The sequence below is a fragment of the Geotrypetes seraphini genome, chromosome 3 (assembly GCF_902459505.1).
Source record: "Geotrypetes seraphini chromosome 3, aGeoSer1.1, whole genome shotgun sequence".
Lineage (NCBI taxonomy): Eukaryota > Metazoa > Chordata > Amphibia > Gymnophiona > Dermophiidae > Geotrypetes > Geotrypetes seraphini.
This window is the reverse complement of record NC_047086.1, coordinates 128,918,751-128,934,775: the sequence shown is the minus strand read 5'-3', so window position 1 is coordinate 128,934,775 and position 16,025 is coordinate 128,918,751. Positions and strand designations below refer to the sequence as shown.

Below are 16,025 nucleotides of genomic sequence, written 5' to 3'. Positions count from 1 at the left end.
TTTTGCTTGCTGCTCCATACCTGGGAGTAATGACATGTATTTCTTCAACCAAATTATGTGCACAATAAATAACGAAACAAAGAAAAACCAAGCATCTCAGGAAATATTTAAGAAAAACCTCACAGAGGACTGCCATCACTAAATAGTTCTTATTGTATAATGTGCAAATGGATTATACCAGGGATCTCAAAGTCCCTCCTTCAGGGCTGCAATCCAGTCGGATTTTCAGGATTTCCCCAATGAATATGCATTGAAAGCAGTGCATGCACATAGATCTGATGCATATTCATTGGGGAAATCCTGAAAACCAGACTAGATTGTGGCCCTCAAGGAGGAACTTTGAGACCCCTGGATTATACCTTACTTACATTTAGGGTGCATCAAAGCTAAGATTTTGCAGTGGGTGATGAATAAAAGAGGCCTGACATCACCAAAACAAACATTTAGCAGATAAGTTTAAAGTGAAACCAATGCTAATACTACAAAAAAGGGACAGAACTGACTTGAGGGCACTCACAGGACGAGTCCATGGACCATTCTGCAAAGCTTTAAATTTGGATTATAGATGATCACCTTCATCAGCTTCAGGAATTCATCATCTTGCCTCCTTTGTTTTGTCAGTAGAAAACATAAAGGGTGTTGCTGCTGTACCACTTATCACCTGCTAAAGGCAAGGCTGGAGGTGAGATGGCAGATCTCAGGAATGAATGAGGAAGATACTTTTTGGGGCACCGCTACTAATTCAATACTAATATAAAAATTTCAAGGAGAAAAAGGACTTCTTTCCATGTAAATTTTCTCATTATGTTGATACCTGCAAGTTTCTTGTGACCCTGGGCAAGTCACTTAACCCTTCATTGCCCCAGGTACAAAAGATCTAGATTATGAGCTCACAAAGGACAGAGAAAGAACCTGCATTTTATATATTGTACCAAAGAAAGGTGGTGCATTACCCATTACATGTAATGTTGTTGAGATCTTCAAACTATTTACTTACAACTTTGTGGTGGAACACATCTCATTTAAAAAATCCAAATGTTGAAATTTTTAAAACCAAAGAAAAATTAATTATTTATTTAATTTTACACTCAGGCCAGTTTCAGAGAAAATAGGAATCTCTCACTTCTTTTAATCTTCTTTTAGACCTAGAGAGCCTGCTATTAAAATCTGTACATTAGCAAAATTTCTTAAAGCTAAGCACTAGCAAAATCCACAAAGTTAACTGCTCTCTGAAAGTTTATTTTCTTCTCATAATTGTTCACTGTAGCTCAATTCCAGGGACCAGAAAATAGCAGTGGTGAACAAGTTTTCCAGTCTGGATCTGCTAGAGAGTTACAAGCCTCATCACAAAATAAAATCAGTGCAAATCAAAAATAGTTTTATACATTTCTCCAGTTTTAAGAATGGGAAACATTGACTCTGATTTATTGTCCGTTTAAAAGGAAATTCAAAGGAAAAATATTAAATCCATAGGCAATATAGACCTGGAATCTATACACAGTCGTCACAAGATGTCACCATTGCTCCACGGATGACAGCTGAAAAGAAAGAGTATATCAGAGTCAATTTTGCCCATCCTTAGTTTCCTCTTTTATTATCTATATTTCTTAAAACTGAATTTTCATCAGATATTCAGGTATTCTATAATTAGGAATATAATATAAATTTTATAACTCAAAATACTGCAGAAAAATAGGTGATCAATTAGTTTGATCAGATATCTGTGTCAGGTGAATTCCTGGGATTTAAGGATCAAGTTGTTCTACCCCAAATGTCTGTGTGGCCTAGATAAATCATGATTTTCCCCCTAAGTTACTGTTTACTTTGGTATGACAGAGTAAGAATAGAGTTCTCTCTCAATTTCTAGAAGCTTTTATGTTGCTCAGATATCAAAAACTGTCTGCCAGGATATTTCATCTTGAGGTGATTGTATTTATTATCCTTCAGTATTTGATTTATTTATAGGGTTTATTATCCACCTTTATGAAGGGATTCACCCAAGGTGATTTATAACAGGTACAAATAAGTCTTGCGAACAGTAGTGGAATTCTTTCTGCCTGAAATGCACTACAAAAATTCAGATTTCCAATTAAATCAAAAAAAAAATTGAACTAAAGCCTGTCTTGGTTTTTTCATACAAAATGATGGCTCAGCTGCAGACCCTAATCAAAGTTGATAAAACACTGCAGTGCAATTATAGTGATGTGCAGAATGAGAGAAGAGTTAAGTGCTTTGAAACAACTAACTACAAATGAGCAATAACAAGCTCCTCCATATAACCCAACCGCTCAGGTAAAAGGGAACACATTGATTTTCATGTTGCACTAACCTGAACACATCATTGAATTCTTAATGTGATCTCTGCCGATCCATAACCTGACAACACAAATCTTCTGGCACCCAGTTTCCATCTATTAATGTTGGATACCTGGGAATCTTAATTCTTACTGGCTGATGCATTGGTACAGCATAATATTTACCGTAATTGCTGAAACTCACAACACTTTTAAATTTGCTGAGTCTTCATGGTTTTAGTAATGTTAAGCATGAAAAAAGTAAGGTTTCAAAACTGACCAACTTATAGCATTTAAGTAAAGGGGATGTATTCATTAGAAAAGCAATTTTCAAAGGAATTTGCTAAGCAACTAAGCAGTTACTTGGTAAATACCTCATACTAAAAATGACCTTTCCCTTGTTTAGCAACAATACACATTATTGGACAGCTCATATTTTCATTCATAGCGCAGCTCATATTTTCATTCATAGCAAAAAAAAAAAAAGGGGTGGGACAGGTCTGGGTGGTAAAGAACATGTATGGATTTTGGTATGAAACCCTCATCATCACCACTTTAATTTCCTTGTGGTTTCTAAACCTTGCACTGAGTAGGAATCTTGCTCCCTACCACCTCAGGTCAGGACAAAGCTGCATTCAATATTTAACTTGAAGATCTTTACCAAAGACTCTTATTTGACTTTTTTTCTCAACATGTTCATAAAAGGACCAAACCTATTTAGATGAACTATTTTTTTACTCTTAAAACCAGAAAAAAATGTTTCCATGCTACCTTAGGGCCTTATATCAAACAAATTAGCATAGGCCAGCACAGCAAATACACCGAAGTCCATAGGGATTTAAAGGGCTTCAGTTCATTTGCCGCTTGGTTTCATAAAAGAGACCCTTAGGGCCCTATTCTAAAAACAGTACCCTAAGTTAGACAGAAGTAGGTGCCCTACCACTGCCTAACTTAATTGGTTTTAATAGGCGCACTAATTGGCTGCATTGATTAAAAACCAATTAAAATGCCATTTTAAAAAATTGGAGGCATCTAAGGGTGCCTCCAAAAAGAGCACCATTATCACGCCTACAGAAGCACCTTTTGACACTTAATGCCACCGTAGGCATTGTTAATGCCAGAAGTGGCATTAGGTGTCATAAGGTGCTTCCGTGGACACAATTCTCATGAAAGGTAGGTGCCAGAAAGGTAGGCCTTGAAAACCCTGGCCTACGTATCTGGCGCCTACCTTTCATATAGCTGCAATTCTATAAATGACACCGTTGTGTGACTGACACGCAGTTGGCAGCAGTTTTTAAGGCAGCCATCAATAATGGCACTGTTTACAGAATCCGGGTCTTGTACGTTTTATTTTTAAACTAAATAATTACAATATGTCAGGCTAAAAAAATAGCTGTAAATTGTTAGTGCAAAAGTAAAGGGATGTAATATGGCACAGAGTTCGCAATTCTTCCTTTTCCCACAGCTTTAAGGTTAGGAAAGAAAGGTTGCCTAACATCTACAATTATTAATGGGTCTCATCTCATCCTAGTAGATGCTAGTTGAATGAACAATATCACAAAAATATTCATTTACATACAGACTAACAAACCTCTCTCCAATTGCCAATAAAGTTTAATCTTCTCATAACTCAACCCTTTTTTTTCACCCAAAGATCAGTGCTAAGTTCATACTGGCTTTCAAGTTCTACTGAAGCTGACTTTATATGTCCAGGGTTTATTTCCAAAAAGTATTTTGAATGGTATTCATGGTTAAATTCAGGATTCAAGAGGGCAACTTTCAAAATTGTTTACTCAGGTAAATATTAGTTTTCCCACATAAAGTCCAATGAAAATTGTCCCTTCCAAGGGTGAGAGCACCTGCAATGTTTATGACATAGGGAAAGGTTAGGTTCTTACCTTGGTAATTTTCTTTCTTGGAAACCCTCACTCTATTCCTGAACACTCAGGTAGTCAGTCCTATCTTGTAGGAAGCTTCATTTGCATAGTTTTGCTCCTCCCCTCTTACCTCTAGATTGCTCCCCAACTTTCAATGTGTGACAAAGCACAGAGTTCTTCCTGTAGAGGACATAGAGAGAGGAAACAAGTCTAATCTGCTCATATTAATAAACATCATAACAATCAAACAGTTTAGAAAACATAACAAACAATAAAACACTGGAAACATAGTGTGGGGGCACATAAGTGAAAAACCCCCATGAGGAAAGTGCACGATATTTGCTAATCTTGGAAAGGCTGGTCAAAGAATCAGAAGTTCAACTTACCAGTACTTATTGAGGCAGACAATTGGCGAATCAGTAACTCCTAGGGTGTGCTTCAGGAATAGAGTGAGGGTTAGAAGAAAGAAGATTACCGAGGTAAGAACCTAATTTTTCCTTCTTGTACAACCTCACTATATTCCTGAACACTAGGGACATAACAGAGCAGTCCCTCATAATTCAGGGTGGAACCGATGAACCTGTTTGTCAGAACTGAAGATCGAAATGCAGAATCTTGTTTAGCCACCACATCTATCCTGTAAAAGTATGTAAAGACCATGTGGCAGCTCTACAAATCTTTTTTGGGAAAACAGCTGAGGATTCCGCTCATGAGGAAGCAACGCCTTGTGTGGAGTGAGCCTTTATTGAAACAGGAGGCTGCTTCCCTGCTGCAATATAGGCGGATGAAATCACAATCCGGATCCATCTGGAAATGGTGGCTTTCAAAACTGGTCTGTTCCTTCAGGCTGCGCCAACCAGCATAAACAGGTGATCTGACCAACAAAATTCATTTGTGACTTCTAAGTACTGCAGCAAAAGCCTGCACACATCCAGTGATTTCAACACCCTGTTGTATTTGCTTAAATCTGAAGGTATAAAGGTTGACAACTGCACCTCTTGATTGATGTGAAAACTGGAAACCACTTTCAGAAGAAAAGGGGACAGTGCACGGGATCACATTTGATTCCGTAATCCGAAGAAAGGGATCTCTGCAAGACAAAGCTTGAAGTTCAGACACTCTGTGGGCCAATGTAATGATTACCATGAATACCTTCTTAATGGCAAGATCCATCAAAGCAGCTTGGTCCAATGACTCATAAGGTGGACGAGCAAGCGACATGAGAACCAGATTAAGATTCCAAATCACAAATGGCTGATGCAGTAGAGGATAGCGTTGTAACATGCCCTTCAGAAACCTGACCACATTCAGATGAGCCACCAGAGAGCCCCTCTGGGGCTTAGAACCAAAGTAAAAAATCCTGGCTATCTTAACTCTCAGAGATCCGACTGCAAGGGCCTTTTCTAGGCCTTCCTGGAGGAAGGCGAATACTACTGGGATCGATTCCGAGCTCAGGTCTTTGCCCTTCTGAGAGCACAAGGCTTGAAAACACAGACAGGCCTTAACATATGCTGCAATGGACAACTTCTTCTTGCTGTGCAAGATAGTAGCAACTACTCCAGCCAAGTAGCCTCTGCGCACTAAAGTTGCGTGCTCAAGTGCAATGCCATAAAATCAAAGCGATCCAGATCCTGCAGGGCTATTGGGCCCTGTGTATGGAGGCATGAGTGACAGGGAAGTTAGAGACCCCGACCTAGTTGCAGATGAATCAGGCCTCAATTGGGCACCATGAGAATCACCTGACCTCAGTGTGCCTTGATTCTTCTCAGAAGACACCCTATGGAGAAAAGACAGAGGAAGCTGTCCTGTGGCCTCAGCTGAACCATGGCATCCAATCCTTTGCTTCATGGATCACAACAGCAGCTGAAGATCCAAGCTGCCTTCCTGATGGATGCCAACACCATCAGGTCAAACATCGGACGTCTCCATCTTTTCACTACACGTTGGAATGCTCTCTGGGACAGTGACCAATTCCCTGGATCCAGAGTTTGGTAGCTGAGATAATCCGCTTGAATGCTGTCTACGCCTGCTATGTGCGCTGCTGTAAAACACTCTGGTGAGATCATTTAGAATATTGTGTACAATTCTGAAGACTGCACTTGCAAAAAGGACGGACTTGGTCTAGAGGAAGGCTACTAAAATGGTGTGTGATATCGTCATAAGATGTAATGGGACAGACTTAAAGATCTCAATATGTTTACTTTAGAGGAAAGACAGGAGAGGGGAACTATGATAAAGATGTTTAAATACTTATGTAGCATAAATACGCACGAGTCAAGTTTCTTTCATTTGAAAGGAAGCTCTGGAATGAGAGGACACAGGATGAAGTTAAGAGGTGATAGATTCCTTAGATTACTCCTGAGCCTAAGGAAATAATTTTTTACAGAAAGAGTGGTAGATGAGTGGAACAGTTTCCCGGAAGAAGTGATGGAGAAAGAGACTGTGTCTGAATTCAAGAAGGCGTGGGATAGGCACATGAAATCTCTTAAGAGAGAGGAAGAGATAATGGTTACTTCGGATGGGTAGACAAGATGGGCCATTTGGCCTTTATCTGCCATCATGTTTCTGTTTCTATATTTTCCACACAGCAAAAAAGCATCTGAGTGTCCCGCCATAAAGGTGCACTTCTGGTGCCCCCCCTGCCCCCCCCCCACCACGGCGATTGACATATGCTACTGCTGTGGCATTGTCTGCAGTTCAATATTTTTATTAAGCTTTATGAAAAGATACAGTCCAAAAATGCATTCAGATACATGTACGACACCGGGATCTCGAAACTAATAACATTTAGTGTAACACAGCAGTAACTACAATCAATTGTAATTGGGTTTGAAACCTTCTAAGAGATCCAAAGTACTTGGACTGCTTATAAGAAAACAGAAAGAAAGAAAGAAGGAGAAAAAAGATAAAAGAAAGAGAAGGAGAGAAAGAGAAAGAGAGAGGGACAGGAGTGTCTATGAAACAGATCTAACATAGGAGTCTAAGAATTTCCAAGGTGAGTTGCATAGTGTCATGTTCATGGATAGTCGAGCAATATTTTTCTTCTCATAAGCATATGATTCAAATTTATGATACATGCACAAAGATTTCCACCAAAAAGTATAATCCAATGATGAAGAGGATTTCCAATTCTTCAATATATGCATAAGGGCAGTCACAAACATAGTGTCAATAAGTTTAGGAGGACAATTCGAAAGAACAAAGCAGGGGTGCTGAGATCTGAGAATTATAATATCCAAAGAAAGTTCATCCGAACAGTTAGTAACATGCTTTAAAGTGTCCCAAATGCGAGACCAGAAGGAGCGAACTGGAGTACAGTGGAAGAGCATATGATCAAGGGTTCCGGCCTCCTTCATACAATTCCAGCATATAGAGTTTTGTTTAAGGTTGGCTTTCCACATCCGAAAAGGAGTCCATACCGCATTCCACATGACGAAGAACATTGACTGTGAAACTCTGGAAGATAAGAGAGGACGATTTGTCGAGGACCAAAAAAGATCCCAGTCAACATCAGTAAGAGGGGTTGTTAGTATGGATTCCCAGTGTTTCATGGAATGAGGAGAAAAGATAAAGGAGTTGTCCCTTAGTATGCTGTAAAATAAAGAGATTGCTTTGCCCTTCGATATAGCCAGTAAAGACCAATGGCGTATAGTGTGAATGGATAACTCAAAGTCAAATCGTAGGGACTGAGAGGATATTGCTTCAGTGAGGGAAAGCCATTGAGAAAATGTGGAAGGAGGTAATGAGTATGTAGAGCAGAGTGTGTTGAAAGGAACAATAGAGGTCTGAGTAGTTATTTGATGAGGAAACCATAGCCCAGCCTGCTGCCATCTTTTCCATGAAAGTGACTTTCCGTTGTGTTGGAGTTTGGGGTTGTTCCAAATAGACACAAATGGGCTATCTTTGATTGAAATTTCTGCTATCGCATCTAATAGATGAAGGGCATGCTGCGTCGCACTCAACAGAGAGTATCTTCTCAAATGTCTAGGGATTGGAATTGTTGCCATACAAGAGACATGTAGTGGTGTACATATAAATCGTTCCATCTCGAACCAAGCTGGAGGGTCCTGGGAACAGGGATCCGTGATCCAATAAGCTCCATATTTGGCCAATGATGCAATATAGTAAAAGTAGAAATCTGGTAAATTTAAACCGCCATGAACTTTGGAGGCTTTCAATTTGGTAAGAGCAATTCGAGGCTTTTTCTTATTCCAAACAAATTCAGAAATTTTTTTATTCAGCCACTGAAAAAGTGTTTTCTTACATAAAGATGGGAGCATTGAGAGGATATAGTTTATTTGGGGGGCAAGAGTCATTTTGATGGAAGCAATCCTGCCCCACCAAGATAAATATAGTGGAGACCAACGAGATATAGTGTTCAGGACTACGCTTTTGATTTTAGACAGGTTAAGATCTTGAGCGTGAATTGGATCTTTATGTATCAAGACACCTAGGTATTTCACAGCCCCACGCGACCATGGGAAAGAAAATTGAGTGAGGTCTGAGGGAGAAATATGATCATTAAGGGGGAAAATCTCCGATTTTTCCCAATTAACTGAGTATCCAGAGAGCAAGGAGTATCGAGAGACGATGTTAACGAGAGCTGGAAGGGAATTAGTAGGATCACGGATAAAGAGAAGAACATCATCAGCATATGCCGCTAATTTAATCTGTCGAGAGGAAGTGGAAATGCCTTTAATTGAGGGACATTGACGAATGGCCGAAAGGAGAGGTTCTAGAGCTAGATTGAATAATAAGGGGGAGAGTGGACAGCCTTGGCGAGTGCCTCTGTGAAGTGAAAATTTGTTGGAAAGGGAATTGTTGATTAAGATTCGAGCTGTGGGTTGTTTGTACAGGGTTTCAACCCATTTTATAAAGAACGAACCAAAATTATACCATTTCAGAATTCGGAAAAGAAAGAGCCATTCGACGCGATCGAAGGCCTTTTCAGCATCAACAGCCAGGCCGATTACAGGATCTGAAAGAGTTTTAGCATGGGCATTAACATGATGGAAGAGGCGTAAGTTATCACCTATGTATCTGTGTTTAATAAATCCTACTTGATCTTTGTGAATTAGAGAGGGGATCACTCTATTGAGTCTCAGAGAAAGAAGTTTTGCCATAATTTTATAATCTAGATTAAGAAGAGAAATGGGGCGGAAATTTTTAACCAAGGTGGGATCTCTGTCAGGTTTAGGAATAACTACAATAGTAGCCTCAGTAAAATTAAATTGTTTATTTGGAGTAGAATGTAGAAATTCATAATAAGTATGAAGATGAGGGGCCAAAAGAGTTCGAAATTGTTTGAAAAACTCATTAGTGAAGCCATCTGGACCCGGTGCTTTACTATTGGGCAGGGATGTAATTGCAGCTTCTATTTCAGATATAGTGATAGGGGAATCAAGTTCCATTTTTACAGAGTCAGATAAGGATGAGTGAATCAAGGGAGCAAGAAAAGAGTCTATCTCAAAGTCAGAGGCTGAGTGTTCGGATTTATATAAGGAGGTATAGAATTGTTCAAATTGAGAAGAAATCAGGGACCTAGTCTTAACCATCTGTCCTGACGGGTCTTGAACAGCCGCGATGTGCAAACGTTTAGATTTAGTTTTAAGGTATCTAGCCAAAGGACGGCCCATGAGGTTGTCACCCATGTAATGACCCGAGGATGAAATAAAAATATCCCTCCTGGCTGTGCACGAAACCAAAGTATTATATTCGTATTTAAGATTTTGTATACGTTGATGTATGGACGGGTCATACAAATGAGCAGACATGTGTTGTAATTCTAAAATTTTGATAGAAGATTCTAATTCTTTCTCTTTTTGCATGGATTGTTTATTTTTCCAGGAGGCGAGCTTAATTAATTCACCTCTAATGGTAGCTTTGTAAGCCTCCCAAACAATGGAAGGGCAAACTGCAGGGTCATTGGAATTAAATTCAAAGAATTCAGTGGTGAAGGATCTTATTTTTTCAGCTATTTCAGTATCTAAGAGTAAAGTATTATTCAGTCTCCAAGATGGAGATTCTTTACGAGGCTCAGAGAGAAGTAGATGCAGAGAAATAGCCGCATGATCCGTAAGAGAGATCGGATGAATAATGGTGTTTGTAAGGTCATGAGTTAGGGAAGAGGATAAAAGAAAGAAGTCTATTCTGGTGTATGTATTGTGTGGTGGTGAAAAGTGAGAGTACTCCCTACCCTTTGGATTAAATAACCGCCAGGGATCGACTAGTGAAAAGGCATCTTTAAGGGCATGTAAGGCTGCGAAGGACTTGGACTTCGAATATCTACAGGATGATGATCTATCAATATATATATCCTGAACTTGATTGAAGTCGCCACCTAATATTAGAGGACAAGATCCATATTCCATCAATACCGTCTGAAGCTCATGAAAAAATTCTGGATGATCTAGAATTGGAGCGTAAATATTAAGAAAAACAAAATCCACCGAGTGTAACGCAGCATGTACCAAACACCATCTACCTTCTGTATCCGTTTTAGAGGAATGAATAACAGGAGAAAGTTTATCATTAAGCAATATTGATACCCCATTTTTTTTACGTAGAGTTGCAGGAGAATATAGGTGAGTGGAATATCCCTTAAGTTGGAATTTCAAAGTGGTAGCAGGCGTGAGATGAGTTTCCTGTAGAAAAACCACATCAGGATGTTTATTATTGATATAGTTGGCTATCTTTTTCCTTTTAATAGGGTGATTCAAACCATTCACATTAAAAGAAAAAATGTGTAAGTCAGTCATAAGTCATAATAAGTATTACTACAATGCAGTAGAATCCGCCCATTTTCAGAGAAATCGGAGAATCAACATAATATATCAAAATATAAAGGACACTCCTGTCAGAAAGCAGAAAGAAGAAGAACAGAGAGAGATACGAGAAGAAAGAATAAAAGCAAGAAATATCAGCATGCAATGTAGTCAAAAGGGACCTTATTGCTATGTTTATAGTATAACAGTTCAAGGGTGCTCCTATGAGCACGGAGGTATACATAGGTGAACAACTAACAAATCTCACATCTATACATTTTCTGCCAGAAGGAAGTGAAAGAAAACATAAAAATAAGAGCAAATATACTATTAGTAACAACATAATGTAAGGTCAGAAAGAGATGTGACCTTACTATCATGTTTAAAATAATACAGTATAAGAGTGCTTCTATGAGCACGTAGAAATAGCTCGTATGGAACAACTTACTTAATTCACACTCGTTAAAATTTAGGGAACCTAAAAGTGGTGTGCTTATTTATGAAATAATAAATTATATAGTCATATAGATTATAGCAAGAGAACATAAAGGCAAATCAAGATATTGAGAGTTCAATGTGTCAGTGTATTTTCAAAGAATCTAGGAATACGGCCAGCTCTTCAGGATCAGTGTAAGATGTAGTATGGTTGTTATAAGTTACTTTCATCCTGGCTGGGTACATAAGACCGTATTTGGCTCCGATATCTTTAAGTTTCTGTCGGTGTGAGAGAAATGCTTTTCTCTTTAAAGCTGTAGTTTTAGCTAGATCTGGAACAATGAAGAACTTCTTGCCTTGATGTAGCAGTTGAGGTTTAGATTTAGCTGCTGTTAGAATTTGGAGCGTTTGTTGAGATCTGAGCAGTTTGGCCACTATGGGTCTGGGAGATGAGGCATATGAAGAAAGGTGAGACGGTACACGGTGAGCTCGCTCTATTTCCAGGGGAGGTGAAAAGATAAGACCCAGGGTAGCAGGCAAAAGAGTAGAAAGAAAGGAAATCATATCAGATCCCTCCGATGATTCAGGTAGTCCAATGATTCTTAAATTGGATCTTCTGCTGCGATTAGAAAGGTCTTCAAAGTTTCTTTGTAAATTGATAATAAGTTTATCATGTTTAGTTACCGTTTCTTGTAGTGATGATATGACAGATGTTTTTTCCTCCAGGGCGTCTAAACGGTGTCGGGCATCTACAAACTGGGAATTAATTGCCTCAATTTCACCTCTTTAAAGTTTGATTTCTTCAACTTGCTCCTGAATTATTCCCCTATTTGATCTTATTTCTTTCAGGAGCAGGTCTAGTGAAGCCTCATCGTTTTTCGGTGCCATTTTCTCTGGCGTATTCAGATCAGGTTTCAGCTTTTTCCCTCCGATTGACGCGGATGGAGCATTTTCATTTTTCGCCGATTTTGGAGGTGACATATGGACTTAGGCAGTTATATTTTGGTGAAGTTGTAAAAATTATTATTATTATTATTTATTTATTTATTTTTGTTAAGCACTTTTTAATCAACTTCGAGTGTGAGTGAAGAGGAGTAGTTATTTCATGAGTGTGGTCTCTGTGGCGGTCAGGCCACGCCCCTAAGTGATGTTGGTTTGGATTGATTGAGGTGTTGATTTAAATTTGGTTTAAGTTTGTTGTTTGTAGGGGGTTTTCTCATTTGTTGTGAAGTTTTGAGGGATCAGGTCTTGTGGTTAGATTATAGGTGGATTGTTTATGCTTCGCTCAGTCTCTTCGCAAAGGCGCGAGCTAAGGCGCAAGCGCCTTTGCCGTGCGCCTTAGCCGGCGCGCCGAACGGCTGGTTCGGGGTCGCGAGGGCTGTTTTAAAGGAGCAGCAGCAACGGCTGCTAGATGGTTTCTCTGCCCGAGCAGCCAAATTTAAATGTCCCGGCAGGGATTGGGGGGCGGAGCAAGCTCGCACGCCCAGCAGTAAGATCAGCGTCGGTGTTTCAGCTAGGCAGACAGCCTCTTCAGTGAGGAATCTTGTCGGGCTGGTTCGGGGTCGCGAGGGCTGTTTTAAAGGAGCAGCAGCAACGGCTGCTAGATGGTTTCTCTGCCCGAGCAGCCAAATTTAAATGTCCCGGCAGGGATTGGGGGGCGGAGCAAGCTCGCACGCCCAGCAGTAAGATCAGCGTCGGTGTTTCAGCTAGGCAGACAGCCTCTTCAGTGAGGAATCTTGTCGGGCTGGTTCGGGGTCGCGAGGGCTGTTTTAAAGGAGCAGCAGCAACGGCTGCTAGATGGTTTCTCTGCCCGAGCAGCCAAATTTAAATGTCCCGGCAGGGATTGGGGGGCGGAGCAAGCTCGCACGCCCAGCAGTAAGATCAGCGTCGGTGTTTCAGCTAGGCAGACAGCCTCTTCAGTGAGGAATCTTGTCGGGCTGTGGCATTGTCTGAGTAGACTCGAACCGCCTTGTCCTGAAGCACCCTCTTGAAGTGCAGGAGAGCCAGCTGGATCACCCGAAGCTCCAAGCAATTGATCGTCCACTTTCTCTCAGAAGGAGACCAACGTTCCTGGACTGGACTGTCAATGCGAAGAGCCCCCCAGCTTTAAAGGCTGGAATCAATCATCAAGATCACTTAGGTGGAGATCCAGAGGGGAACTCCCCTGGACAGAGAGGATTTAACCACCAGGCTAGACTGTGACAAACCTCCGTTGTCCTTTGCAAACTCCAACAGGAGATAAGCACTTCCTGAAGCAGCTATAAGTGGGCTGTCACCCAGGGGACATCTATTGTTGCAACCATCAACCCCAGCATTTGAAAGACTGACAGGGCATGAGTGTTCAGAAAGGAACAAATCCAATTGGAGAAGTTTCTTCCTCTGTGATTTCAGACAAAACACCCTGTTCGTTCCCGTGGTGAACCGGACTCCCAGGTATTCCAGGTCTTGCGTCGGAATGAGGTGACTCTTCTGGAAGTTGACCACACAGCCTAGATTTTTGCAACAGATGGTGGACTACCTGGTGGCCTTCTGACTGAGCTCTGATGAGCCAAACGTCCAGATATGGATGGACTCGGATTCCGAGTCTGCACAAGTGTGCTGCTACAACCACTATCACTTTGCTGAAGGTTCAAGGTGCTGTTGCCAGCATGAATTGCAAGGCCACGAACTGGAAGTGCTGTTGCAATATGTGGAACCTCAAGTACCTTCTCTGTTCTGGAAAAATGGAAATATGAAGGTAGGCCTCTGTTAAATCCAGAGAAGTCAGAAATTCCTCCGGCATGACAGAGGCAATCAACGACCTCACCATTTCCAAGGGCTGCATAGACCACTTTGAAGTCCAGAATTGATCTCCAGTCTTCCGAACCTCTCTTTGGCACAATTAAGTATATCAAGTATCTGTCAGAGTCCATGATGGACTCTGGAATGGGCTCTATGGTGCTATATCCAGTAATATTTGAACAGTGGCTCTGACTTTCGCCTCTTTCTCTGCTTTCCCCACTGGGGAGTCCAAAAAACTCGAAGGAGACGATAAAACTTGAGTTTGTACCCATCTTGTAGAATGTCCAGCACCCAGCGATCTGTGATGATGTCTGCCCACTCCTCCAGGAGTCTTCCTCCAATGCGTGGAGCCTTCCTCCAATGCGTGGAGGGGCGGCTGAAGGCCTGGCATCATAACTGCTTCTTTGGGGCAGAAATGAAGCGTGCTCCCGATTATTGTGAGTGCCTACCTCCAGCAAACCTTGGTCTGGTGTTCTGATAAGATCTTTGACCCGAGGACCCCCCCAGCATATTAACGATATAGTCTGGAGGTACAAAACGTGGAACGCCCCAGCCCCTTAGAAGACTGAGGCCTGCTGTTCGGCAAGAACTTAGGTTTGCGGTCTTGCATACTAGCCATAAGGTCATCCAGACCTTTACCGAATAACCTTGGACAAAGAATCACCAGATCACTGTTTGATCCACAACATCCGGTGGGCGGAGATAGAGTAAGCCGACTGCTTGAATGCCACTTAGGTCAAACAGAGCATTGGCCACATAGTTCATGCCAGAGATTTTAAAAAATGAGATTTCTATCCAAGATGGTGCCAGGATTGTGACGCCGCTTAGAGTGACAGGCCCTGGCAACAAAAAAGGCCACAGAATCAAAAAGCCTTTTGAGTACAAAATCGATTCTATGGTCTTGGGCGTCTCAACACTACACCACCCTCACTGGGAAGAGAGGTGCACTTAGTAACCTAAGTCACCAAAGAGTCCACCTTTGAGGAAACAAAAAAGCTGATTAAAAGTTTCTACCATCAGATACAGCTTAGTCATAGCCTTAGCCCCTAGCAGATGACCTTACGGTACCTCCCAGTGATCCGTGAGCATCCTCATGATGTCTGGATGGTCAGAAAAACAGAAAGACTGTGACTTTGTGCAACTCAAAAGGGTGCACTGCACTGTTGATAATTGAGGAGTCTCCAATTCCAACTCCTAAAGGGATTCCAAAATGATCCCTATCAGCGCTGAAGGTTTAAACAGTCACCACATAGTGGAGTCTTCCTCAAGATATGGAGCATTTCCCTGATCTGAGTCCTGCAGATCTGTAACTGCAGCCTCATCCCCCACTGTGGAAGTGCCTGTCAGATAAAATAAAGGTATGAGAACATCGTCCCGATCATATGAGTCATCCTCAGGTGGACTGTCCCCCCAACTGTGCATGACTGTTGCTGGGGACCTGTTCTCTTATGGGAAGGGACACCTGGCGCTAACAGGGCCACCACAGTAGGCAGATTCACTGAACTCATTAACCAAATAAGCTTGAAACAGGTATGTTAATTAACTGCGGGAAATCCTTGCCCCCGAGGGGCAGAGGTCCCCCTCTGTACACTGTTTAGAGCCTTTGGAGCTTTTCTAGGATTTTGGCACCAAATCATGGCTGCATTTTGCTGGTGATGCACTTGCGCTGCACCCCTGGCCCAATTTTGTACTTTTTGGCCAGTCCTCGGATGGACTACACACCAGAACCCCCCAAAAGTGTGGGTGGGGAGGGGGGAGAGCTGAAGCTGAAGTTACCTCCTCCACCACACACACACACGGAACATGGATGCTCACCTCAAAGCCATCCGCCACAACAGGGCATGAATCCATGAAATCCTGCCTTGAGGAATCCA

At 41.4% G+C, this 16,025-nt stretch overlaps 1 protein-coding gene across 17 annotated transcripts in view; it reads right to left on the bottom strand.

The window, feature by feature from the left end:
• NCOA1 (nuclear receptor coactivator 1) overlaps positions 1 to 16,025 on the bottom strand; it is a 631,796-nt gene that overhangs the window by 87,598 nt on the left and 528,173 nt on the right. For 3 of the 17 annotated variants that reach the window (XR_004538963.1, XR_004538965.1, XR_004538964.1), the window contains exon 22: positions 518 to 664. The exons of 9 other annotated variants lie outside the window; for them this stretch is intronic. Coding sequence is in view for 4 of the 8 variants with exons in the window: in XM_033939870.1 (XP_033795761.1) it covers positions 596 to 664 (69 nt within the window). In the remaining 4 variants the exon portion in view is untranslated. Of the gene's footprint in view, positions 1 to 506; positions 665 to 1,223; positions 1,539 to 16,025 lie in introns of those variants that run through there. 5 more of the 17 variants (XM_033939873.1, XM_033939875.1, XR_004538966.1 and 2 more) reach the window with 5 other exon arrangements.